The following is a 26,683-nucleotide window of genomic DNA, read 5'->3' as shown; positions in this document are numbered from 1 at the left end:
CACTGGTGTCCAGCACATTTCAGTTTAAATCACTTTCTGGCTGTGTTGCCATGGAGAAAATTCTCTATTTATTTCTGCCTTAGCTTTTATAAATTTGGGATAATGCATGGATTCTCTGCAGAGTGTGTGGCACATATTTGTGCTTAGTCGCTCAGTCGTCTCCGACTCTTTGCAATCCCATGGACTGTAACTTGCCAGGCTCCTCTGTCCATGGGGATTCTCCAGGCAAGAATGCTGGAATGGGTTGCCATGCCCTTCTCCAGGGGATCTTCCCAACCCTGGAATGACCCAGGTCTCCTGCATTGCAGGCAGATTCCTTACTGTCTGAGCCGCCAGGGAAGCCCAAAAATACTGGAGTGGGTAGACTATCCCTTCTCCAGGGGATCTTCCTGACCCAGGAATCAAAACGGAGTCTCCTGCACTGCAGGCAAATTCAATAGGCATATAATTAGCATGCAATAAATATCTACTCAGCACTTATTTACACTGTTCTGGATGTTTGAACAAGATACACAAAGGTGTCTGTCTTCGTGAATCCTCTATTATAACTATAATATATACAAATTTCTAGTATATGGAGCTTTTCTCCCTTCTAAGGTTTAAGGCTAACTTCTTTATTTGTAAATTAGTGGTAAGAAAATCAGGGGTAAAAGTAGATGGGAAAGTGTTTGAGACAATACAAAGCACTGCTAATTATCATGTTAATCAGTTTAAGGAAATCGGTAAACTTGCTGTTTCCACCCCTCGCAAACGCCCCTTTACAATTTTCTGTTTCTTTTCCAAGGGCCCCGGGCCAAAATGGAGGAGGCTGGACTGCATCTCCCGGCGCACCTGGCGGGGGCGCTCTGTGCGCCTGCGCTGTCAGGCGCTCTCTCTGCCTCCTGGGAGTTGGAGTCATTCTTTTCCTCAGCCCGCCCAGTTTGCTACCTTCCCCACCTCCGCGCCTAACCGTGCTGCCTTCTGGGAGATGTAGTCCGGGGCCGCCCGGACTCCAATTCCCAGCGGGCTTCGGGGCGGGAACCCGGAAGGGGAGGCTGGAGAGGAGCGAGTGGGGGAAACCCGCGTAGCCGAGGGAGCTGCAGCGCGGGGTGATGGTGAGAACCTCGAGCCGGGGCCAGGGGCGCTTGAGAACCCGTGCGGGAATTCGGGACCCGGTAGCGAGAGGGAAGAGGCAGGGGCTAAAAAAGGGGCTGGAGTGAGGGGAGATCGCTTGGGGGAGGGGATTGGGAGACGGGAGCCGGAGGGAATTGTAGAATGGGGGCTGGGGATGGGTCTTGAAGGTGGGGAGAGACTTGAGCTTTGGGATTGATTGTAAGGAAGCTCAGAGCTGGGGAAAGGAGTCCCGAGTTGGAGAAGGGAGTTGGCGTCCAGGCAGAGGCCCAGAAGGGGGCACTTTCGAGGGGTTTAGCCGGGAGGATGTGGAAAGGCATGGGAGTCAGTGCTAGATGAATGAGAGGGTCTGGAGGCTCCGAGGGAGAGGCCAGTTGTGAAAGCGGTGGGTTGGAGCCTCTGGATCGGATTGTGGGCAGGAGGGCAACATGAGATGGTGAAAGAAAGAAATCAGTGGTAGAGTGATGTGTAGGTTACGATCCAGGACTGTGGGTAGCGCAGGGAGCAAGAGATTAGGGGCCTGCCTGTAGTGATAGTTTGCTTAGTCCAGCCAGAAACTCGCGATAAACTGGACAGCCACACAACTGTAGGGTAATATGGCCAGAAGAGGCCATAGAGACGACTTCTGCACTCATTTCTCCAGTGGGATTTAGAAAAGTATGGTGGTGTGTGTGTATGGGCAGTCCAGCATTCAGATCTTTTCTTCACTCCTTTATGATCTGGGCAAGTGTCCTCTCTCTGAAACTCAGTGCCCTTATCTGTTGTGGGAACAACATGCCACTGAGAAGAGAGGAGTCTTCATAAGATCGTCCTCCTGGCTCATGATAAGTCCTTAGTCTCAGAGCAGTTGGTGGAAAGTTCCCCACCCCAGGAATGTGACTTGGTCACAGGTGCTAATGGATTCCCTCCTTTTCAGTGGAGCCCCCGGGGCGTTTTCTCAAAACCTGGCACTGATCTGGGCACACCCCAGGTCAGAAACATGCGGGGGCAGGGAGAGGGTTTCCCCACAGCCATTCCAATTCCAGCTAACACTTATTGTTTAGGAAGTGCCTGGCCTTGTTCTTAGCTATTTGTATGTGCTAACTCCTTTAATTCTGACAACACCCCTAAGTTGTAGGTGCTCTTATTAGCTCCGTTCTACAGAAAGGAGCCAGAGGCACAGAGAGGTCCAGCAACTTTCCCAAGGTCATCCAGCATTAAATGGCAGACTCAGGATTCCAACCTAGGCATCCTGACTTAGAATCTGTGCTCCTGTACTGAGGTTCAACGTCATGAGTAGGGCAGAGTGAGAACTGAAGCCATCTTCAGGTTTGTTTTTTGTTTTTTTAAGATTTGTTTATTTATGTACTTCTGACTTTGCTGGGTCTTCATTGCTGCCCACGGGCTTTCTCTAGTTTCAGTGAGCAGAGGCTACTTTCTAGTTGCGGTGCCTGGGCTTCTCACTGCAGTGGCCTCTCTTGTTGCAGAGCATGGGCTGTAAGGTACACCACCTTCAGTAGTTGTGGCGCACAGGCTTAGTTGTTCCACCACGGGTGGGATCTTCCTGGAGCAGGGATCAAACCCATGCCCTTGCATCAGAAGACTGGAGTCTTAACAACGACCACCAGGGAAGTCTGAAGCAGTCTTCAGTTCAAATTTTAATTCTGCCACTTACATTCTCTGTGACCTTGGGCAAGTCTTTTGGCCTCTCCTCTATTATAAAATGGGGTCAGTAACCCTAGGAAGGTTAGAGAGTTCAGGGAGGTAAGCATATAAAGTGCTTGAATAAGTGCTTGATGCATGTGGGTTGTCATTTTTTTGAATGGGAAACACAGACCTTAGAGAGGGCGGTAGAGAAAGACTGATGAGGGAGACACCAGCCAGACTGCCTTTTTCTTTCTCTCCCAGGTTGCTCCTGTGTCCTGACTCTTCTAGTTCTCCACCCTCTGTCCCTGGCACCTAAGCCCAGGCCTGACTCCCTGAGGGGGTGCTCAGAAACTCAATCTGTCCCCATTCCCATTCCTAGCCCCAGCCAAATATAAATAATTCACTCACCAATGCCCAGCCTGGCCCAACTCCAGGTATTTCAGTGAATAGGAGATATTTCTAACAACTGTGTTTTTTTTTCCCTCCTGACTTTTTGGTCACTGGGACCTCGCAACTTTGTATGTAAGTAATGTTAAAATAGTTTGGTTCATTTGTTGTAGGCTTCCGGAGTTTATCCCCTAAATTGTCTGGCTCTAATAGGAAAGCTTATGGTTAAAAGCATCAGCGTCCGGTAGGCCCACGTTCCCATCCCCACCTCTGCTGCTGTGTGTCCTTGGCCAAGTTACTTGCCTACTCTGGGCCTCCGTTTTCTCATATGTAAAATGGGCCACATTCCAGCCATGAAACTCTTGTCAGTTCATGAGATCTTGTGTATAATATGCCTAGTGCATATTAAGTTCTTTGTAAGTGTGATGTATTTTGATTAATTTTATTCTTTCCAGAAAAATTTATTGAGCATGTGCTCCAGAACCATAACACCAAGATTTGAACACTGGCTCCATCAGCCACCAGCTCTGTGACTTTGGGCAAGGCACTTAACCCCCCAGGACCTCAGTTTCCGCTTCTGGAAAATGGAGGTTCATCCCTTGACTCATCCACCGTGTTGATAGAGCACATACTATTTGCCAGCACCTGTCCCAGGTACAGGCTGCCACCCTCCCCTTGGGGTGCTTGCGGCTGTCACAACTCTGGGGCAGCTTTGCATCTCTGGTGGCATCTGTGCTCCTTTTTCTGGTGTGGGTTACTCTACTCCTGATTCATTTTCAGCCCCTCATGCCAGTTCTGCCTGTTTGTCATTCAGTTCAGTTCAGTTCAGTCAGTGCTCATTGGTGTCCGACTCTTTGTGACCCCATGGACTGCAGCACACCAGGCTTCCCTGTCCATCACCAACTCCCGGAGCTTGCTCAAACTCATGTCCATCAAGTCGGTGCTGCCACCCAACCATCTCATCCTCTGTCGTCCCTTTCTCCTCCCGCCTTCAATCTTTCCCAGCTTTCTTGGATTTTTAACATTTTGTTTCCAGGTCACAGTGAAGGATCTGGAACCCCGCTGGTTTAGGGAAAAGTTGCCAGCCTCTCCTCCTTGTACCCATTTGTCACATCTGGGCGCCCCCTGGCGATGCAGTGCTTCCCCTGCCTCCTTCCTTTATTTGTTTGTCTTCAAAAATGTGTCTGCTTTCCAAGTTACTTTGCCTTTTCCTCAAATCTTAAATGTGTCTCCAACCTGGGTTTATCTGAAGCTTTGTTGCTTTTCAGTCGCTTAGTCGTGTTTGACTCTTTGTGACCGCATGAACTGCGTACTCGTGCAGAATTATATATATATATAGTTTTTTTTTTTCCTTTACTATTGCTAGTGGTATATTGCTAGAAACTCTGGTAAAGCTGCATTATTCCTAAAAATGCAAGTTTTCTTTTCTATTTTAAAATATTTATTTATTTATTTGGTGGTGTCAGGTCTCAGTGGTGGCACGTGGGCTCCAGAGCACACGGGCTCAGTATTTGAGGCACTCGGGCTTAGTTGCCCTGTGACATGTAGGATCTTAGTTCCCAGACCAGAGATCGAACCTGAGTGTCTCTGCATAAGAAGGGAGATTTTTAACCACTGGACTACCAGGGAAGTCCCCAGGTTTTCTAAAAGACTTGGCTTGTCACCTGCTCCTGACCCCTAAGTTAAGATTATAATCCCCACTTTACACTCTTGAGCCCTTTCACTTACTATATTTGTTTTCCTGTAGCACTGTGAAATTTACCCTGTCTCCAATCCATGAGGACAAGGATTTCTGTCTCCTGTGTCCTGCATGTCCCCGATGCCCAGAACAGTGTCTGACACATAGTAGCTGCTCTGTAATGCTGTTTAATTACTAGGTGAGAGCCAGTATCAGACAGTAAGTAATGGCCATCGTTTTGATTATTGTGGGGGAATAGGACCGGTTTAATTTCAGAATGTAAAATAAATAGGGAAGAAGTCTTTGACTCCATCAAGTGGTTGTCAGGCTCTTGAGTGGTCCCTTTTTTTTTTTGCCATGCTGATGGGATCTTAGTTCCCTGACCAGGAATCAAACCCCTGTCTTCTGCAGTGGAAGTTCAGAGTCCTAACCACTGGACCGCCAGGGAATTCCCTGTCTTACCTTTTCTTACTTTCCTTTTATTTTTTTAAAACCTCGTTTTTATGTGAACCGTTGTTAAAGACCTTATTGATTTTATTACGATATTGTTTCTGCTTTATGTTTTGATTTTTTGACCCCCAGGCATATGGAATCTCAGCTCCCCAGTCAGGGATATAATCCTCACCTCCTGCATTGTAAGGAGAAGTCTTTAACTACTGGCCGCCGGGGAAGCCATGTCTCACCTTTTCTTAATAATCCTGGTCCCTTCATACTGAACCTCTCCTTGGTGCCTCACTGGCACTGAGCGCTCTACTGATCTGATCTCAATGAATCAGCAGTCAACCCATGGATGGGTACTGTTACTATCTGTATTTTATGGTGGGAGGTACTGAGGCACAGAGGGATAAGGACCCTGCCTGTAGTCATAGCCCTAAAAGTGAGAAGCTGCCTGAATTCTGTCTGCGTCCTGGATCTCTAGATGCTGAGGATTTGTATGATTCTGACCAGCTATTAGAAAGGAAAACTTAAGAGGAGGAGAGAGACCAGCAGACCCAGAGTCCAAAAAAACCAATAGAGGGGCATGCATGGATCAGGATTGTGGACACAGTTGTAGAGGGGGGTGACAGGGTGGAGAGAGTGGAGGATTGAAGGAAGAAGACCAGGAGCAGTGCCATGAGGGTCCTGCCACCAATGCCTGTTGTAGTAATGGGCAAGTACACTCCCTGGGCACTGTTCTGTGCCCAGCCCTGTCCTGGCATGACCCTGACCTCTCCAACTTGCAAGATCTTAGTTCCCTGACCAGAGCCTGAACCCAAGTCCTTGGCAGTGAAAGCACAGAGTCCTAACCACTGGGCTGCCAGGGAATTCCTGTTTCCAGCTTCTGAAGTCCAAGGCTTAGCTTGTTAATTAGCAGCCTTTTTCCTTTCTCTGTGCATTTATGGAAGCAGGTTCTCCCTTAACCTGCTATACAGCTGTCCTCAGAGCTCCCTTTATCTTCATCTGGGGAGTCCTTCCTTTTGTCTTTCTTCTGAACTACATCTTATCTCCTTGATCTCATAGCTTCCTTTTTCTTGGTTTGCTCCTTTACTTCTGTGAAGCAAATCCTTTGGCAGCTTCCCGAGAAAGGGTTCCTGTGCCTGTTCTGTTGGTTCGTTCGTTTTGTTTTGCCAACTTGCACCTCTCATGGAAGGATTTTTAAACGGGAGTTCTGTGGTCTGATTGGTGTTTAGGAAGATCTTTCTGGCTACCATGAAAAGGATGGAGCCAGAAGAACTAAACCAGGCCAGGGAGCCAAGTGTGGAGGCTGGAGCAGCTGTGCCTCTGGGGAGAGAATCCAGCCTTCCAGAAACCCAGAGGATGGAGGGAAGAGAGAGAGGCCCTAACCCAGGTCATTGTCACTCAGCCAGGACAGATGACAGGTGTGGCCAGAGGAGGCCTCAGGAGGAAGAGACCCTGTGTGGCTTAGGAGGGCACCAACACAGCTCCTGGAGGAGGTGGCCTCCTGCCTTGGTCCTGGGAGCAGGATTTCCACCACTGGACTTGGCTGGACCAGCTCATTTTTCACAAGAGGTCCCCGGTAGCATCTGTGCAGAAGGCGGACAGTAAGGCAGTGTTAGGGGTTTGTTCCAACCAACAAGTGCTGCACACCTGCAGTGTGCCTGGGCGTAGGTTCTCCAACTTAATCGTGCAGTCCCCCAGAGATCTTGCTGATGTGCACTTTCTGATTCAGCAGGTGTAGGGGAGAGCCCAAGATTACCTTTCTAATACACTTCCAGCTTCAGCTGCTGCTCTGAGGACCACACTCATAGTACCCAACCACTGGGTGCTATTCTAAAAGCTGGGGATGCAGAGGTGGGGAAGAAAAAACTAGGCAAAAAATACCAGTCTGGGGGAGTTTTCATTTTAGTGAGGGGAACTGACAATAATAAAGTTTATAGTATAGTAGATAGTAATGCATGCTAAAGAGAAAAATCAGGGAGAGTGTGTATGTCTATCTGAGGTGGGGACTGCAGTTTTCAGTCAAGATGTTCTCAGGAACAAGAAGATCCTACTGTATAGCACAGGGAACTATATTCAATATCCTACGATAAACCATTATGGAAAAGAATGTGTATATGTATGTATAACTGGATCACTTTGTTGTATAGTAGAAATTAACATGACATTGTAAATCAGCTATGCGTGCTAAGTCACTTCAGTTGTGTCCTACTCTTGGAGACCCTATGGACTGTACCCTGCCAGGCTCCTCTGTCCATGAGATTCTCCAGGCAAGAATACTGGAGTGGGTTGCCATGCCCTCCTCCAGGGGATCTTCCTAACCCAGGGATTGAACTGGAGTCTCCCGAATCTCCTGCATTGGCAGGCGAGTCCTTTATCACTAGCACCACCTGGGAAGCCCCAATCGACACTACTTCAATAAAGTAAATTTAAAAAGAAAGGTCTCATGAAGGTGATCTGAGGAGGGGGGTGAGCCCTCTGGATACCTGGGAAAGAGTATTCCAGGCAGAAGGAACAGAGAGTGTAAAGGCTTTGCAGACAGAACAAGATGATCCAGGAAAATCGCTCCGTATACTCCATGAAGGAGCTGCTTACACTCTGGAGTCAGCCAGACTCTCATTCAAAGCTTGGCCACAAAGCTGTGTCCAATAGCAATTGCTTACCCATTCTATGCCTCCACTTTCTAACATCTGAAATGAGATTAAAAAGTAGTAAAACGATGTGAGAATTAAACAAGTTAATATTTATAAAGCACTCAGAACAAAGCCTGGCTCACGGTGAGAGCGCCAGTGTTAACTGCTGTTGTGATCATCATTTCCTCTGTAATACATTCATCTTGGCCATGACTGTTTCTTTGGATGCCTGCCCCCCTTCCCATGAGCTCTTTCTGGTGATCTCTGTGTCATCTCTGTAGCTCCAGCACCCAACCCAGGGCCCGCACACAGGAGGACCTCAGAGTGTCAGATGAGGGACATAAAGCTGGATTCTCTAATTGTGGGTATTCCAGCAAGAGTGGTGATTGTGTGGTCCAGGTCCTTACTGATTTTTTTCTTTTCAACCGCGGTCTTATGAAGAGATACATTAAGGCTCCCCACTACAGTGGTGGACTTGCCAAGGTGTCATTCTGTTGCTTTTTGCCTTGTCTGTTTTGTGCCATAGTATTAGGAGCACTTACATTGAGAACTTTTGTGTATAGTGGGTCAGTTTGTTTTGTCACATTCTTTGTCCCTAATCATCCCTTTTTCCTTTTGTCAGTTGTTAACTGTCTGTTTTAATCAGCACTGTCACTTCTCTGCTTGACTCTTTTTTTTTTTTTGGCTGTGCTGGGTCTTTGTTGCTGCAGGGGCTTTTCCCTAATTTCAGCAAGCGGGAGCTGCTCTCTAGTTGTGGTGCACGGGCTTCTCATTGCGGTGGCTTCTCTTGCTGCAGAGCACAGCCCTGTAAGGCACATGGGCTCAGTAGTGGCGGCTTCTGGGCTCTAGAGCGCAGGCTGTATAGTTGTGGCGCACGCGGGCTTAGTTGCTCCACAGCATGTGGGGTCTTCCCAGATCAGGGATCGAACCCGTGTCTCCTGAATTGGCAAGCGGATTCTTTACCACTGAGCCACCGCGGAAGCCTCTCTACTTGATTCTTGGTTCTTATTTGCCTGGTCAGTCTTTTTCCATCTTTTGATTTTCAGTCTGTTTAGCTCCAGATGTTTTTCAATAAGTGGATCTTCACGGAGCATTGCCTTAGGGTATGGCCTTGTTCGGAGCTTCGTGTTTGGGAAGTTAGAGAATTCTGCCCTAGTAACCTCTGACCCAGATAGAATATTTGGGTGTGAAAGAGAGTTTACACTGCCAGGCCTCCAGGAGTTTGAGACATGGAGCCTTAGGGCAGGGAACTTTGATCCATTCCGTCCCGTGCTGGGCAGTGTTGCTGGGGTCACCATGATGACCATGATAACTCTGACCTTTCCTCCCATGGGTTCACTATTCAGTGGAGCAGACGGATCCATCCCTCAATAGTGACAGTGGACAGGGCTAGGTTTGGGGAACCCAGAGGACCTCTCTGGGCGGGTGGAAGGTTTCCAGAAAGGGAGCTCAGGGAAGGCCTCCTGGTTAAAGATACAGGCCCATGAAAGTTACATTTGAGCTAAGACCCAAATGATAGAAGGGATAGAACCATATGGGCTTGCTCTTTCTTTTCTGGGGGGAAAGCATGCCAATCAGAGGTAACATAGGAGGAAAGGGCTTGGTGACTCTGAGGAATATCCAGCAAGGAGGCCAGTGTGGGACCCCAGAGGTGGAGCCTGACCCAGCCTTAGGGGGTTAGCTTCCTGGAGGAGAGGATGGCTGAGCTGAAACCCCAGAGAATATATAATTAAACAAAAGAGCAGAGCAATCTAAAATCAGATTCCCTGGGTTCCCATCCCTGCTCTAAGTCCCACCAGTTACGTGTGACCTTGAGCTAGTTAGGCAACCTGACCTGCCTCAGTTTCTTCATCTATACAATGGACATAACCACTCCTCCTGAGGATCAGAGAAGGCCTCAGTATTCTAACTATTCTGTAGGCCAGAGCAGGTGCTTACCTGGGTCCACTGGGGGCATGGGAAAGTGGGGAAGGATGAGGCTAGAGTTAGAGAGTATCTGGGCTTTTCCTCAGGGGCACTGGGGAGTCATGGTAGGTTCTGAGCAGGGTAGGGACAAAGTCAGGTTTATATTTTGAGAAGACCCTTCTGGCTCTGATGTGCAGGATGGCTGGTAGCAGACAGGGTGGTAGGAATGGACAGATGCCAGGAGTGGAGTGTCTCTTGAGCCGGCCTGGCACTGAAAGGATCTAGGCCAGTGCTGTTCAATAGAAAAAAGGTGCACCTTACATGTAATTTAAAATCTAGTAGCCACATTTAAAAAGTCAAAAGAAAGATGAAGTCAATTTTAAACATTTTAACTCATTTATATCCTAAATAGTCTCATTTTACCAGGTAGCCAATATTTTAAAAAATTATTAAAGTATATTATTTTCTTGTACTATTTGCGGTGCCTGGTTGGAAGGGCAGGCCTGAGAGGTCCTTTTGGCCACATGGCCTGAGCGTTGAATGCCAGGCCCAGAGGCTTGGACTTGTGACGACAATTCTGCCCATTTGTTTTCCAGGGTGAGGTGATCCTGCTGCTCCGTTTCTCCCGCGGGAAATCTCTCTCTCCAGGTTTCCCTACCAAAGCTAGGCACTTCAGATCGTTCTGCCCCCTTCCTTTCCTCCGGACCTGGAGTCTCAATCCCTGAACTGCTTGGCCCTTTAAATCTCAGCTGTCAATCAGGGCTCCGGTTTAGAGGAAACGTCGTAATAAACCTTCCCTTGATTGTTATGGCTTGGGTGCTGGCCTTGTTCTTCCGTTTAGCAGGAAGTTAGGAATTGTTCCACACTCTCTTGCACTTGACTGTTTCCACACCCCGTTCGTCACCTCTCGCCTACTCCACCCTCTTTCGAAGTTGGGCCCCGTCGCCAAGGCCTGCCTTATATGGGCATGGCTCCGAATGGCCGCCGCTCATTGGCTGGGGCCATCACGCGCACGTCTGTCAACAAAGGGGCGGAGGGAAACCAGCTGGGTGCCCGGCAGGCACGACAGCTGGAGGGAAGGAGCGAGGGGGCGGGGCCCTCTTCTCTTGCGCACGCGTGGGTGCCTCCTCCTCCCCTCAGGGGGCGCGGCGCCCTGGTGGGGCGTTTTGAGGGGGCGTATCTAGGTTTCGAGAGTAGCCTTAGAGGTTGGCGAATGCCAGGGAAGCTATAATGGGAGGGAGTGGGGACATTTTTCGTGGGTATGGGAATACTTTGGGGTTCTCTTGAGTTTAGGTGGCGCCTTGGGATTTGAGTTTGGGTTCCTATGTACTGTGGAAGATTCGAATGTATTGTAGAGAATCGCCCATGTGGTTTGGGTGTTTGGTGGGTATAGGATTTGGGGAGCCACGGAGAGACTTAGAAGCAGAGTCCCATGTCTGCACCCAGAATGTAAACGCTTTCAGCTCTCCTGACTTCCTCCCTGTCTGGCTCCGGACAGGGATTTAACCTTTCTGCCCCTCATCTGGACTCGGACAAATAACACTCCCTGCTTCCTAGGGAGGAGGGAGAATTAGCAGGAATTGTTAAAACAGTACCCAGTAAACTGCCAGTGAGCGTGCCATAAGCTCATGTCTACATATTAACATTTTGTGAGGTTTCTTTGGGAGAATTTTGGAGGTTCTTTTAACTTTGACAAATAAATGGTTTTGTATTAGTTTTCTGTATTAGGAAGCATTGATGTTTTAGTTAGTTGTTTTGCGGTCGGGGGCCCTTCTGTGGGATTAGGTAATGCACGTGGAGGTTTAGAGAGAGTTTGAGCTAAGTATAGAATTTCAGAAAACTGGTCTTTTGGGTCATCTGTGAGGTTGGGAAATTGCTGTGTGTGTTGGAGTTCTTGGTAGGCATGGGATTTGTGTGGGTCTACATTGAGATTGAGGCTTTCTGAGCTGGAGGGTATATTTTTAGGTTTGGAAGTTTTAAGATTTTGAGAGGGTCTGGATGTTTTGGGTCAGGATATATTTGCATCTATAGAGAATGAGTGGCTTTTGCTGTGGTAGTTTCTATTCCTGGACATTTTATTTATTTATAATCTTGTTTATTTACTTTCGGCTGTGCTGGGTCATCATCACTGCCCTTCTCCAGTTGCAGCAGGCAGGGGCCGCTCTTGCTGCCGTGCACAGACTTCTCATTGTGGGGGCCTCTCTTGTTGCGCGGCACAGGCTCCAGGGCACATGGACTCAGTAGTTGTGGCTCTCTGGCTCTGGAGCACAGGCTCAAAGTTGTGGTGCATAGGCTTCCTTGTTCCGAGACATGGGGGTTCTTCTCAGATCAGAAATCAAACCCGTGTCTCCTGCATTGGCAGGTAGACTCTAGATTCTTTACCATCAAGCCACCAAGGAAACCCTGTTCCTGGACATTTTAGATGTGTTGGTTGTTGGTAAACTTAGCCATCTATAGGTTTTAGGGGCTGTATGGTTTTTTGTTTTTTTTTTTTGTTTTTTTTTTAAGCAAGAAAGAGATTTCAGCAGGGGCTGTGTTAGGAGTAGTAGGTGGGATTGGGAATTATGGGGGGCAAGGATTCTTAGGATTAAGACTCTGGTGTCTGTGAGTGCTTGGAGGTGCTTGGAGGCTGTCTAGATCTTAAAGCTATAGGGCCATGAAATAAATGGTGATTTAGTGGTGTCTGTGGTATTGCCTGAATTTAGAGGAACCATATATACTGCAGAGGTCAGCAAACTTTTTCCATAAAGGGCCAGATAATGAGTATTTTAGGCTTTGCAAGCCATATGTTTTCTGTCACCCTACTCAACTCTGCCATAGCAGCATAAAAGTAGCCATGAACAAAGGAACATGTTTCAATAATATTTTATTTGCAGAGACAGGCAATGGGCTGGATTTGGCCTGTGGCTCAAAATAGTACAACCAGGAGTCAGCAGACTGCTTTCACTGGTCTGTAAGCATGTGGAAGTTTCGGCATTTGAAGAGTGTCTTGGTTTCAAGATATCTGGAGGGAGATGCCCGAGGGAAAGATTGAGGATTTGAGACTGTTAGTTTTGCAGTAGAACATAGTTGAAGTGAAATCACTCAGTCGTGTCCGACTCTTTGTGACCCCATGGATGGTAGCCTACCAGGCTCCACGATCTATGGGATTTTCCAGGCAAGAATACTAGAGTGGGCTGCCATTTCCTTCTCCAGGGGATCTTCCCAACTCAGGGATCGAACCCAGGTCTCCTGCATTGCAGACAGACGCTTTACCTTCTGAGCCACTAGGGAAGCCCAGAACATAGTTGGGTCAGGCTTGTTAGCAAGACTGCCTCCAGATTAGGTCATGCACACAAAGTCATTGCAAAATAAAACGGTCACTATTATAAGCCCTAAATTGAGAAATCTGGAAACCAGGTTTGAAGGCCTGGTTTTGCAACATATAAACTTTCCCCACTCTGAGCCTCAAACTCAGCAAGTTGGGAGCCGCTTGAAGAAGCTAGACTAGAAAGGCCTTCTCATGCCAGGGGTCTATGTGTTTGCTTAAAGGAATTAACCTGCAGTCTTGTTGCAAGTGTGTGCATTTTTCTGGGTGAGGATCCACAGCTATAATAGATCCCCAAAGAGCCTCACAACCAGAACCGAGTGAAGAGCTCCACTCTTAAGGACCTCTCTGTCTCCTACCTCCAATCTTCCCCTGCCCAGCCCACCTTGTTCCTTCCTCCATGGGTTCAGGCTCCTATAGCTGTGGGCAGGGCTGGGAATTCTCTTTTCAGGAACTTATTATTGGGTGATCAAATAGAAAAAGGAGGAGCTTTTCATCAGTTGGTACTTTAAATTCTGTTTAAAGTTCTGGCAGCAGAAGCCCTGTGGATCGTGAGTAAAACCAGTCAGGCAGCGGAGGGTTGGAGCAAACTGCCAGCTCCTGTCACACTCTGGGTATTAAAGAAGCAGGTCCCAACCTCTCTGCAGACCTCCATTTGCTCATCTGGGTCAGGGCGGGGCGGGAACAGGGTCTGAGTGGTATAGCCTGGCCTGTCTCCTCAGGTCCAAGAGGTTGAGGTCAGAGAGGAACTGACAGGGCTGGCTGTTCCCCAGCTCTCCCACCCCCTCTTCCGTGTCTCCAGGTGACCTGTGGAGCCCCCCACCGCCACCCAGGCCCTGCGATGTGGTGAACCCTCGCCTGTCTGCCACCATTCCCAGAATGGACCGAGGTGGCCTTCTGCCCTTCCAGCTCTGGTGCCCTCGGCCCTTTGGCACCTACTCCCAGAACCAGCCACGCCCGCCTTCTGCAGCTCTCAAGCCATCAGCCTGCTCCGAGCCTGGTGGTGGGGCGGAGCCAGAACATGGCCCTGCCCACTCTGAGAACACGCCCCCGGTCTTGGCCTCCGATGCTCCTGCCTCCCAGCCTGCCCCGCTCCTTTCCGCAGCCGCTGCTGGCGACGAGGGTCGAGTTCTGCTGGACACATGGTATGTGATCAAGCCAGGGAATACAAAGGAGAAGGTGGCCTTCTTTGTGGCCCACCAGTGTGGTGGGGGCAATCGGGCCAGCTCCATGAAGGTCAAGGGGCACTGGGGCAGTGACAGCTCCAAGGCCAAGCGGAGGAGGCGCTGTCTCGAGTCTACGAAGGCTCCGCCCGACCCAGGGGGACAGGACGGGCCCCCTGCCGCGGAGGGGGCCCCAATCTCCGCCGGTGAGGATGTGGACCTGCTCTCTGTGGCCGAGATGGTGGCCCTGGTGGAACAGCGGGCCGCCCTGGCCCTGCAGAGCTACCCGCGCCCCAGCACCCCAGCGCCTGTGGTCTTCGTGTCGGCTGAGCAGGGTGGGCCTGGCAAGGGGCTGGGATCCGAACGAAGGTCTGGCGGCGGGGACTGCAGCCGTGTAGCCGAGGCAGTGGCCCACTTTGAGGCCCAGCGGGACAACCCTCCGGCCAAGGGCCTCCGCAAGGAGGAGCGGCCTGGGCCAGGCCCCGGGGAGGTGCGCATCGCCTTCCGGATCTCCAACGGCCGAGAGTCCCGAGCACCGGATGGCAGCTTACCCAACGGGAGCGGGGGCCGGCCGGGTTGCGCCTACCCTGGCAGCCCAGGTCCTGGAGCCCGGGCCAAGGACAAGATCACTTGCGACCTGTACCAGCTCATCAGCCCGTCTCGGGACGCCCTCCCCAGCAACGTGGAGTTCCTGCTGGCTAGGGCAGACGAAGCCAGTGAGGGTGAGACCCCCGCCCCCGCCAGGCCCGAGGACACTCCCCCAGCGCCCCCGCCACCCCCTGCCCGGGACTGCGGAGCGTCCGGTTTCCACGTGGATGTGGTGGTCACAGGGGTGGTGGACGAGTGCATCTTCTTTGGCAAGGACAGCACCAAAAACGTGAAAGAGGAGACGGTGTGCCTGACTGTCAGCCCCGAGGAGCCACCCCCGCCTGGCCAGCTCTTTTTCCTCCAGTCCCGGGGGCCGGACGGGCCCCCCGAGCCTCCGCCAGCAGACTCACCGGCCACAGCGCCAGGCCCGGACGATGCTGAGGGGACGGCCGACACCTCCCTGTGCCGCCTGTACCGGCACGTGTCCCACGACTTCCTGGAGATCCGTTTCAAGATCCAGCGGTTGTTGGAGCCCCGGCAGTACATGCTGGTGCTCCCAGAGCACGTGCTGGTCAAGATCTTCAGCTTCCTGCCCACGCGGGCCCTGGCGGCTCTCAAGTGCACCTGCCACCACTTCAAGGGCATCATTGAGGCATTCGGCGTGCGGGCCACAGACTCGCGCTGGAGCCGCGACCCACTCTACCGCGATGACCCTTGCAAGCAGTGCCGCAAGAGATACGAGAAGGGCGATGTGTCGCTCTGCCGCTGGCACCCCAAGCCCTACCACCACGACCTGCCTTACGGACGTTCCTACTGGATGTGCTGCCGCCGAGCCGATCGCGAGACCCCCGGCTGCCGCCTGGGTCTGCATGATAACAACTGGGTGCTGCCCTGCAACGGGCCGGGCACTGGTGGGGGCCGGGCTGGCCGCGAGGAGGGGAGGTGAAGCCGGGGGAGGGGGTGGGGAAGAGCCCACCACACCCACACCCACCCCCTCCCCCTGGGAGCCGAGGGTCAGGACTGGGTCACCAGCCCATACCCCCAGCCCAGGCAGCATGGATCCCCCTCCAGAACTAAGATGGGGTTCATGGGGGTGACCAAGAAAGCACTCCGATTGACCCCTACTGGTTTTCTACTCTTCAGATCCTCAAGTTGGGTGTTTTTTTTTTTAATGAGCATCTCAATTTCCTCTCCATTCAGTCCCAATGCCCTCCCTGCCACCTTCCGTACCCCAGGGACCCACTAGCAGGGAGCAGACGGCAGCTAATTTTGGTACTACTTAAGGGTTCCCCCATTCCGGCCCCCTTGCATCCCTTCCCCCGGTTCTTTCTCTCTGGACTTGTTCTTTTCTCCCAAGAGGCCGCAGCACCCAGCGTTGGTACCCTTCCTAACCTGCTACACCAGGGCTCACCTCCTCTTTAGGAATTGGGGGCCATCAGATTACTGATCACATTTTGACACTTTTCATGGCCACCTGCCATTTCTAGACATTTTCCCCCATTAAAACAATAAAAATCAGTTTTCTCCATAACCTCAAGCTATCAGTCTCTAGGTCCCCAAGAGGAAAACAAAAGTTGAAGTGCAAAACTTCTCTTCCGATATTTGAGCTATTGCCATGACCCCATCCCACCCCCACAAAAAAAAGCTGTGAAACCCTTTGCCTCTCTCTGGACAGCATTGGGGGGGGGGGGGCGCGGTGGGCGGGAACTAAGGGTTTCAATTTCTGTTTTTTTCCTTCCACTCTGGGTACTTGTTCAGGTGTTAGAGGTCTCTCCATCTCCCAGCCACATATTTTTTTTAAAGATTCCTTTAGTGAACCAAGACCTTGACTTTCAGGCAGTTTGATCTGGAGTACTTTTGTTTGTTCTGTTTGGGGTTTTTTTTTTTCCTTGGTTTTGTTTTTTCATCCTTGTGGTTCTGGAAAGCTTCTAACGTGTGGCATCTGACCAATTTTGAATTGGTCCTTTCTATAAAATCAATATTTATAAGGCTGGGCCCAGACTGGTTTGTGTGTTGTTAAGGGAAGCTGTTTGGAAGAGAAGGAAGTCATGGGCCAGTTCGTGGTGAGATGGAAAAAGCTGAAAGAATCCTTAGCCAATTCCCTTGGACTGAGGTGACTTTTGACTCTTCATCTGTGTCAGTTTGGATTCAAAACTCTCAAAATAGTATTAACAGAAACTCAAACAAGGTAGCTTTTATTTCTTTAGAAACCCAGTATTGGGAAGGTATGGTGGCCCTGAAGTCACTGGGAGCCCAGACTCCTTCAAGCCCACTCTTCCATTATTCTTTGCCTTTGGCCCTCAGCCTCATGGTCCAAGATGGCTGCTACAGCTCCACCCATTACCATTTTGTGGGGAAGGGAGTATCCTCAGAAATACTATACCATGCTTCTATGCACAGCTCACCGATCAGAACTTTAGCCACATGGAAGGACTAGAGGGGAGACTGGGAAATGCAGGTGCTTAGCCAGATGCATTATGCCCACACAGAAACTCATAAAGATCCCTGTAATAAAAGTTTTAAGATATTCAGCTAATTATTAACTAACAGAAGAGGGGAAAATGGATATTGAGCAGTGGCTAACAGTCTCTGACATTCTTACCAAGGAATCAAAATTTCCAGAGATGGGGATATGTCAGAGTAGTTATTTAATACTTAGATTTTAGAATCAAAGAGACCTGGATTTATAACTTGGCTTGGTTTTGTGGAATTTTGGATTCCTGTAAAGAGAAGGCTGGGTTATTTGGACTATCCTGCTGAAAACAGGAAGTAAAATCTGGAAAGCCTCAAATAGCCAATAAAACACAGTTATGGATATACTAAGCCAAAAATTTAAGGGAAAGGTCCATAGGGGTCCTAAAGCCACTTTTGCTCTGAGGGCATTTGCCGATGTTAACAACCCTGGATTTCTAATTTGTAGCCTTTTTGGGACAGGCCAGCAGAAGTCAAAGCCTGCCCAAGGTGAAGAATATAATAGGAGCTGGGATCCCACCAAACTACAAGCTCAGGTAAGACTGACCCAGAACACTGCAGAGAAGGTGTTTTAAATGCTGAAGGAAAGACAAAATTAAAGGAAAGGAGTGGGGGGAATGAACCCTGAGAATCTGGGGCCACAGGCAACCCGGTTTTGCATCACCTGTTGTGATCCAGGGTACTAAGATGTCTAGCAGAAACGGAAAAATCCTCTGGTGGGAGGAGCTGACACCTAGAATCCCCACCAATGAGCAGTAAGAGTCAAATAACCAAACACACATGGAAATGCAGCAGCAGCAAGAAGCAGCTGTGGCCACAGAGCCAAAACAGACCCACAAAGGCTGCAGGTGGTGGACCCGTCAGTCAAGATTAGAAGAAAAAAGAGAGCTTGGAAATACATGCAGGGAACCCAGACCTGAATAATGGCCTAGCCAGAATGAAAGGAAAAAACCCACAAAGGTATACAGTAACCAAAAGTAAAAAATCAGAGACTAGGCTAAACAAATTAGACACAATGAAAGAGTTATTCAGCTAGAGCAAAGTCTAAAAAAGTGGCGGAGAGACCAAAAAGAAAATGTAAACGGTTTTGGAGGATAGAGGAAGTCTAACACATTTAACTGGCATCCTAGAATTAGAAAAGAAAATGAAACGGTGCAATGATAGTATGTCAAGACACAACGATTGCAAATTCCAGACTGATAAAAAGATGGGTACATGCAATGAATCACAGGCAGATGATTTATTGATAAATCATCTCAATAAATCTAGAAACAAGTACCTAGACATATGCAATGAATGTGTCCAGCTGTGATTTTCAGCAATTGACTTCTCTGAACCTCAGTTTCTTAATCTGAAAAAGAATGTTGGACAGTTCCTCAGAAGGCTGATATACTAGAGTGCTCACCAGTTGTGCCCATCAAAGACCCCTCTTGGGCCCTTCATAGTGTGAAGCTGGGGGAGGCTGCCTTTCAGGGACGGATGGGAGCAGGGGAAAGCATTAACTTGTCAAGCATCAGCAGCCTAATCTGTAAAATGGGCTCATGATCCTGACCCCAGATTCAAGTGGAAAGCCCTGCCCAGTGCCTGGGTGTGGTGCACTCAGCAAGATGACTTACAGGGAGGCCTGGAGGCCCAGGATGGAACTGAACACACTGCTTCATCTAACACTGAGGTGATGGTTTCACCTACCTCTGAGATGGCTATGATGATAAGGAGACATGTAATTTTAAGTGCTTGGCATCATGAAATGAACAAACAGGAACTCTGATTTGAGACCCTCTTACTACCCTAGTTGTTGATATCTGGCAATTTCCTTTCTGACTTCTGTCAATTCCACTTCTAAAAGGCTGTTAGTCCCCGCCCTTCTAAACCTCACTGTAACTTGCAGCCAAATAAAAGCCTCAGGAGGAGCTACTTTTTTGGTCAACCATCTGTTGCACCAGCACAGGTGATTTTTAGAAAGAGGTAGGACATGGGCTTAGGAGCACAGCTGTGGGTGAGGATCTGAACTCTGTAAACAACAGTTTTTAATTCTTAGCCCTGGCTGCCTCATTTGCAAAATGAGAACCAAAATTGTCCCTCAGCCTCTTGCGTCAGTCCTCTTGCGTCAGCCTTGAGTTGTCTGGGAAAGCCAATGTTCACCTTCACTCTTTTAAGGTTTTTTTGATGTGGACCATTTATTGAATTTCTCACAATACTGTTTCTGTTTTGGTTTGTTGGTCTTAAAGCATGTGGGATCTTCAACTAGGGATTGAAACTGCGCCCCCTGCATTGGAAGGTGAAGTCCCAACCACTAGACCACCAGGGAGGGCCCCACCTTCACTCTCTAACCCTCTACCCTGGCCTGGCCTCCCTGCGGCCTACCAAGACTCCTTCAAAGTCACAAAGTCACAGGCACAGAGCTGAGCACCACACTCCCTGCCTAAATGCTCTCCTAGGCTTTGGAGCAGGTTTGCTAAGCAGCTAAAATGCACCAAACGTATATCCTTAAGGACAGCATGTCCCAAAGTGCTGATCGTGAAGATTCCCCAGGTGCTTATACAGTCCCAGCCTCTAAATCCTTTTTTTTTTTTTTCTTTTTGGTTGTTGGCTTCACTGCACAGCTGGTAGGATCTTAGTTCCCTGACCAGGGGCCCCAGCAGTAATAGCACCAAGGCCTAACCACTGGACTGCCACAGAATTCCCCGTATTTTTCAAAAAGCACCCCAGTTGCATCTGAAAATTAGATAGGGCTGGGAAATAATTCCTTGAGCCATCACTAGAGTTTACAGTTACACATGTCGTCTCTCGTTTCTGTGCTCACAGCCAAAAAGGAAAGGATGGTTTGCTGTAACTATTTTATAGTGAGTTTTGGATCAGACCCATTTCTACCATTAAGCACTTTCAAACAATCAAAACCCAATGTTTCCCAACGTATCTTCTGAGGTACCCAGATTCTGTGGGGTGCTTCCCAATAAAGGAGTTCCATGGTGAAATCCTTGGGGGAAACATTGCATTCTTACTCTGGATGAAAATGGCACACCATGAAATGAAGAAATTCATTTAATACTGTCTCACCCTGCTTTGGTCCCCTTTTTCATGCAACACCTATGTATGCTAGTGGTGCACAACTTGTTTTGCAGAAACACTGGTTTATCACCCATTGGAGGCGGCAGAATCTGGAGTTCCCAAGGAATGGCTTCTCCCTCCTCTGTCCCTGCTTACGAGCAGAGCCTCGGTGGACCCCGCATGCCACATTCCTGTGGGAGTTAGGTCTGGACTGGTGCAGTAGCAAGGCTGCCATTCTGGAGAATGAACTGCCACGGAAACAGAAGCCACAGAGAATTCATTTGGTCGAGGGTATTGCTGGTCCAGATGCCAGTCCACCGTCTGCTGATTAAAACTGCGAACGGCACTCGGTCCCCTGGAGCTGCGCAACCCGAGCGTTTCCTCAGGGCAGGGGCCGGGCTCATTCCTTTGGCTCTCACCCCATGGTGATCTCTCTCTTCCAGGTCTTTGAGGAGTGGCAGGTTGAGATCGAGAAAGAGTATCTTCTGGTCAGAGCACAAACAGAGCCGAAGGGGTTAAAAAGGGCAAGCCAGCACAGCCCAGGAGGGCCTGGGCCTGTCTCCTGCTGGGCCTTTCTCCCTCAGAGCATCCCCTGGGCAGGCTAGAGCCCCAGGTATTCAGCCAGGAACACGGCCAGGATGCGGCTCAGGTTGTGTACCGTGGGTGGGTGCAGGTTGGCCTCGGAGTCGTTGGACGTGTGCCAGACAGAGGGGAAGGGTGTGGAGATGAGGTGGAGCACAGGAACTCCTGCAGGGCAAAGAGGAGGCACAGGCCCATGTGTGGCCCCAGCTGACCCAGGAGCCCAGGCCCACGCCTGGGGAAGTCTGCCTTCTCCCCCCGCCCCCGACATTGTGCCACTTGAAGAACTCTGAACAATTATTTTAAGTGTGTGAGGCTAAGTGTTCATTAAAAAAAAAACACATCCAATATATTCATAATACAAATCAAAAAAACTAAAAACTTCATGGATTATGAAAAGACTAGAAGATCTGAACACTTCCTAGTGCCGGGCACTGGTCAAAGGCCTTTACATTCAGTCCCCTCGGCAGCTCTTGAGATGGGGGGCTGTTAATTATCCCCATTTTACAGATGAGGAATTGAGACACAAAGAGGTTAAGCAATTTGCCACTAGTCCCCAAATCTAGGAAGGGGCCAGGTCCTACCTGTGGCCTCCCTGCCCCCCCAATTCCCATAGCAGGTACCTCGGCGGAGGAAGGGGATGTGGTCATCTTCCACAGAGATAGGGGGCTCCCCGGTCTGGAAATACATCACTTCCCAAGGATGAGACTGCAGTAGGTTCAGACGGTGCAGGCGCTTCTCTGGATGTGGTGGGGATTAGAAAGCAGGTCAGCCCCTTAAGGGTCAAAGGTTCCCCTGCTCACAGATCAGAGGAGGGTGGGAGGCCTTGGGGGTAAAGCATTGATTATGTCAATAAGGATGAATGTTTAGTTCATCATTCTGGGATAATGTTAGTTACCCAGACTGCAGGCTGACTATGTTCCTGGTCTCATTTAATCCCTTCAAGTCTAAGGAGGCAGACACTCCCATTATTAGCATCATGCCCATTTTATAGGTGGGAAACAGGCTCAGAGAGAGGAGACCACTTGCCCAAGCTCACACAGCCGGTAAGAAGGAAAGCCAGAATCTGAACCCAGAGCTCTCTGACCCTAGAACCCCTGTCTGTAATCACTTCATTTGACTGCTATGGGATCTTTTGTGTTTCTGCCCCAGTGCTTTAGGGAGAGGCTAGGGAGGTAGAGGGAAAGCTGGATGGACCCTCAGAGGCCAGGTGCCTGGTCCTCTCTCCAGCATCCCAGGCAGGTGTCTGCCTATACCTTCACCCTTACCAATGCTCCTGAGCCGATGGAACCAGCGGGCCGTGCGAGGGAAGTGACTGTAGAAGGTCGGGTTGGGGGCTCCCAGGAGATCAAGAAGCATAAAGAGCTCCTAGGGAGAGAAGCCAGGACTGAACAGCCCAGCGGGATGCTGCCAACCTCATGCCTCCCTCCTCCCACCTCACCGGCACCCAGCAGGGCCCTAGTCTTACAATAGCCTGGATCCTGGTGGAGCCCAGGCTGTGGGGTGTAGACTCCATGAGCTGGGCCAGGTGCTGGGAGCCATAAAGCGAGTCCTTGGGTCCCCACTCCTTCAGTGCCTCTTCACCGTCCAGGAAGAGCAGCTGCAAGGTCACTGGGGCTGCCTGTGGGGGCCAGTGGTCAGGGCGAGCTCAGTGCCAGCCTGCCACCTCAATGCACCCACATTTCCTGCCTGTTTGCACAGCTGACTAGGGCAAACAGTCTCCTCACTTGTAGAACCTGATAGCCAAAAGTACAGTCTGCCTGTATTTAAATCCTGGCTGGGTTGCTCGGTAACCAAGCAGCAGTGGGTCAGTTACTAAGTTCTCAAAGCATCGACTTCCTTATGTAGAAACAGAGTTAATACCACTTTTTATAGGGTAGGATTTGAACCCAGGTCCTAAGACAGCATGGGTTTCCCTGGTGGCTCAGTGCTAAAGAATCCACCTGCTAATGCAGGAGACGTGGGAAACGCAGGTTCAATCCCTGGGCTGGGAAGATCCCCTGGAGAAGGAAATGACAACTCATTCCAGTATTCTTGCCTGAAAAACCCCAAGGACAAGGAAGCCTGGCCGGCTATAGTCCATGGGGTTGGGAGGAGTAGGACAGGACGTAGCCGCTGAACAACAACAACAATAAAACAGCCTAGGACAGTGCCTAATGCAGAGTAACTAAATAAGGATTAGCTCTGATTGTAAGAGCCATTCCTTAAGTTCATTTGGCAAAAGAGACAGACCCACAAATAATAATTGTACAAACCATGAAATGAAGTTGGGCAAACGCTTCTAAGAATAACAGGGTCCTGAAACGTCCTCCAAGGGGGTGGGGCATGACCTGGCCTGGGGAAAATGTTGGGTCTGCTGGGAAGGGATGTTTGCACTGAGACTGAGGAAGACCTGGCCTGGCAAAATGGAGCAGAGGGAAGCGTGTTCCCTGGTGAGGCAGCAGCATGGACCAGGACTGGGGACAGAGAAGGGGCCAGAGAGGTCTGAGAAGAGGCCGTAGGGCCCAGCAAGGGCCAGGGAGCTTGGGCTCTGTTACAAGGGCACTGGGGTTTCAGCCACGGAAGGGATCTGAGCAGGATAGAGGCATGAGGTGTCTCCATTCATTCCATACATTCTTACTGACATCCTACTTTATGCCAGGCAGTACTCTGGGCAGTATTCAGGGAATACAACAGGAAATAAACACAGCCAAGGGCCCACCTATCTGAAGCTTATTTGAGCTTGGGAGACAGACAAATCAACCTAAAGCCCCATGAGGCATGGGATAGTGACAAGGAGCTATTTTATAGTGGCTGGGAAGGTCTCTTTGACATCAGAGTGGACCCCTGAATGAAGGGTGGGAGCCAGTCAGGAAGGTATCTGAGAAAAGCACACTGTAGGCAGAGCAAACAGCAAGTGCAAATGCCCTGAGGTTGAGGGTGAGGTCCACAGAGGAGGTGGGAGGCTACCATGGAGGGAGTGAGGGATGAGGGGTGGGAGGAGACCAGAGAGATGAGAGGGCACACCTCATGGGCTAAGAGAAGGACTCTGGCTTACTCAGGGAATGACGTGGGGGCCATGGGAGGGTTTTAGGTAGAGAAAGGACAGAATCTGACATTCAGGAAATGCAAAGACCCCCTGGACTCTGGTGTGGAGTGGAGGAAGATAAGACCAGGCAAGGGAGAGTGGCGGTATGGACCAAGGAAGAGACATCCCTAATTCACCCACCCCCACCCTACCCCTGCTCTCCTTACCCTCTCCTTGGCTTTGCCCAGCTCCTGGTCAAGGGCTTGGGCCAGCTCCAGTAGCAGGGAGCAAGGCACTGCTGAATCCGTGGCCCCCACAAAGGGGGCTGAACCAGATGGGAAGAGCTTGGAGTCGTAATGGCAGGCAAGGGTAAGGTGGCGGGCAGCCCCAGGGTCCAGCGTGGCCACCACATTGCCGAAGTCCAATGGCCCCAGGGGTGTGGAGGCAGTGAAGGAGTCGAGTTCTATATGCCAGCCTGCTGAAAGTGTCCGCAGTGTAGCCTCCAGGAACTAGTGGCAACAGAAAAGAGGGAGGGTGTGTGGGGACTGGGGAGAAGGTCAGAAGGGCCATGTGAACCATGCTGAGCGGTCAGGTTGGCCCACCAATACCACTTTGGTTGAATCGTTCCCTTGAGACACTCTGAGTACCTACTAAGTCCCAGGCATGGAGTGCCCCCATCTCTTGAAGCCCAAACGAAGCACAGCTCACCCTTCCATAGCACTCCCTCTGTGCCCAGTCCTGGTTCTAGGAACCCCTATGGAGTGGGGACAATGGTTCCATTTTGCAGATGAAGAAACTGAGGCACAGAGAAGCTGAAATTAGTTTAAGGTCATACCAAGTGGCTGAGGTGGATTTGAAGTCAGGTAGTGTTCAAAAGACTTTCAATGTCTTCTGGGGAGCAATATAGAGCTCTGGAGCCAAGCCATTTGGGTTGAAAGCATACCATTTATTAGCTGTGGGATTTGGGCAAAATGCTTAACTATTCTGGGTGTCAGTTGCCTCATCTACACAATGAAGATCAGATTGGTACCCACCTCATTAGGTTCATAGGGCTGTTGCTGATGCATATAATAAGATTTGAGGGTGGGGTGTGCAGTATAGAGGGCAGTGGTCTGGTGGTTAGCAGAATAGAGCTCCTATTAGCTCCAGGCAGACCCCCAGCTCTGCCACTTGGGCAGGATACCTATTTCCTATTTACTGATGGGCTGTGGGGTCAGCGGTTAGAGGTGGGGTCCTTTTACCTTTCTGACTTGGAGATTGCCCGGGCTGCCCGGAGTCCGTACAACCAGCAGAGGGCGCAGGAAAGTGTTCCAGAGACGGTGAGGGTCCAGTTGCCCCACTACCCTCCGCACCCGAGCTTCGGGGAGGCTTCCGATCAAAGGGCCCTGAGGAAGCAGGTAGGGAAGAGAAGAGCAGAGCATGAAAACGACCCTCATTCCAACCATATCCTGGAGGCTGCCCTCCTCTTCCTAGCCGCAGCCTCCAGCATCAGAGGTTTCTAGAAGTCCCTCCAAACCCATCCTGCGCAGCCCACGGCAATCCTGATGAGGGAAATCAAGGCCCAGCGAGAGGAAGGGACTCTTCCAAATAGCTGCCTTTAGGATTAGAACCCAGAACTCCAAGTCTTACTACTCCAGACTCTCTTACGGGGTAACCGCTATTACAAAACAAGCCCGAAGCCTCATTGCATTGGAAAGGGGTATGCGCTCTAAGAACGGAGACGGCGGCACCTGCAGCTAGGGCCATAAGGTAAAGACAAAGCCAGGTTAACCCAACCTAGGGTCTTCCCCATGAGACCGTGGGGAAGGGGAGGCAAGGAGTAAGGGCTTCCGCAGTGCCCATGTCCCCGCCCGTCCTCACCCGCAGTTCCCGGCCCAGCGGCAGCTCTTCAGTCTGGCTATGCCAGCTGCTCCAAATGGTATAGAACACCAAGGCTACTGTCAGAGCCAGCAGCAGCTGGGGCAACAGCTGTGCCCGCGGTATCAGGCGCCGCTTGGGCGGTGAGGGTCGCTCCAAAAGGCTGCGTTCCCCGACCGGGAGTCGGGGCCGCCCGCGGCCCCCGGAACGCATGGCAGCTTGGCCCTGAAACCGGTCGGAGACGGCGGATAGAGTTAAGGCCGAGCCAAGTCCCGCCCCATGAAATAAGCCAGACCAATGAACAACAAGAGCGGCTGCACCATCCGCCCCCCCCACGAGCAGTAAAGCAAATGGGACTTTCGGCCTGAGGACGCGGCTCCTTGTCTTCAGGGAGCTTTGGGGGTTGGTTCCCCCGGGTTGCACAACCCAAAAGGGAGAGCGTAAGAAGTAGGCGCCGCCTCAGCGCAGGAGGGGAAGCCAATGAGAAGCGTTTGATCACCGAAAACACTAGCCTTACTGGGCGCAAATCCACGCCGCTCCCGGATGGACCCTCTCCCCGGTCCAGAAAAACCAATATACACGTAAATCAACAGTTTCCGAAGGAAAGGGGAGGTGCCCATCCCTGAAGCGAGGAGGGGATTGGCTTCGCCAAGGCCGCGCCCCCAAAGGCAGAGCGGGCGGGCATTTGGAAATGGCTAGTATTCCCCTCTTTCAACCTATGCGGTTCTGCAACAAAATGGTTTTAATCAGTCCCGCCTTCTTTTCCTCTCCATGGTCGTGAATATCTGCCCAGCACTGTCTTGAATGGTGGCCTGGAGCTACTTACTAAGTAAGGCTTCTACTCGGCAGCCTCCGCCGAGGGCGGAGATCGCTATAGCAACGGGC

The 26,683-nt window shown here is 50.5% G+C and overlaps 2 protein-coding genes across 5 annotated transcripts; one reads left to right on the top strand and one right to left on the bottom strand.

Moving 5' to 3' along the window:
• The first annotated feature begins 1,046 nt into the window (after positions 1–1,046).
• Positions 1,047–20,282, top strand: FBXO46 (F-box protein 46). 3 transcript variants are annotated; one of them, XM_060398125.1, is made up of 3 exons: positions 1,047–1,094; positions 4,871–5,000; positions 13,887–16,829. In XM_060398125.1, exon 3 carries the CDS (start codon positions 13,964–13,966, stop codon positions 15,779–15,781), a length of 1,818 nt encoding a protein of 605 aa, XP_060254108.1. In that variant the 5' UTR covers positions 1,047–1,094; positions 4,871–5,000; positions 13,887–13,963; the 3' UTR covers positions 15,782–16,829. The 3 variants fall into 3 exon arrangements, with proteins under 3 accessions (XP_060254108.1, XP_004023248.4, XP_060254107.1); XM_004023199.6 differs by lacking the exon at positions 4,871–5,000 and having other exon boundaries at positions 13,887–20,282; XM_060398124.1 differs by lacking the exon at positions 4,871–5,000 and having other exon boundaries at positions 13,858–16,829.
• Positions 20,283–20,331: 49 nt separating this feature from the next.
• On the bottom strand, positions 20,332–26,679 carry QPCTL (glutaminyl-peptide cyclotransferase like). Of its 2 annotated transcripts, XM_027978494.3 has the most exons (8): positions 26,316–26,679; positions 25,802–26,023; positions 25,183–25,326; positions 24,169–24,450; positions 22,403–22,555; positions 22,203–22,302; positions 21,558–21,674; positions 20,332–21,102 (listed from the first exon to the last, which is right to left on the bottom strand). In XM_027978494.3, the coding sequence occupies exons 2-8, from the start codon at positions 26,009–26,011 to the stop codon at positions 20,957–20,959; spliced, it is 1,152 nt and encodes a 383-aa protein (XP_027834295.1). In that variant the 5' UTR covers positions 26,012–26,023; positions 26,316–26,679; the 3' UTR covers positions 20,332–20,956. The 2 variants fall into 2 exon arrangements, with proteins under 2 accessions (XP_027834295.1, XP_060254110.1); XM_060398127.1 differs by lacking the exon at positions 26,316–26,679 and having other exon boundaries at positions 25,802–26,041.
• Positions 26,680–26,683: the final 4 nt, after the last annotated feature.

This window comes from Ovis aries, chromosome 14 (assembly GCF_016772045.2).
Source record: "Ovis aries strain OAR_USU_Benz2616 breed Rambouillet chromosome 14, ARS-UI_Ramb_v3.0, whole genome shotgun sequence".
NCBI classification, from domain to species: Eukaryota; Metazoa; Chordata; class Mammalia; order Artiodactyla; family Bovidae; genus Ovis; species Ovis aries.
This window is presented reverse-complemented; position numbering and strand designations above follow the sequence as displayed.

Coding starts and splice junctions, on each gene's coding strand:
- FBXO46 (XM_004023199.6), top strand. CDS start 13,964: ATGGACCGAGGTGGCCTTCTGCCCTTCCAGCTCTGGTGCCCTCGGCCC.
- QPCTL (XM_027978494.3), bottom strand. CDS start 26,011: ATGCGTTCCGGGGGCCGCGGGCGGCCCCGACTCCCGGTCGGGGAACGC. Junction 22,303..22,402: donor CCACCAGGATCCAGGCTATT/GTAAGACTAGGG, acceptor TTCTCTCCCTAG/GAGCTCTTTATGCTTCTTGA. Junction 21,675..22,202: donor CCATCGGCTCAGGAGCATTG/GTAAGGGTGAAG, acceptor CACCACATCCAG/AGAAGCGCCTGCACCGTCTG.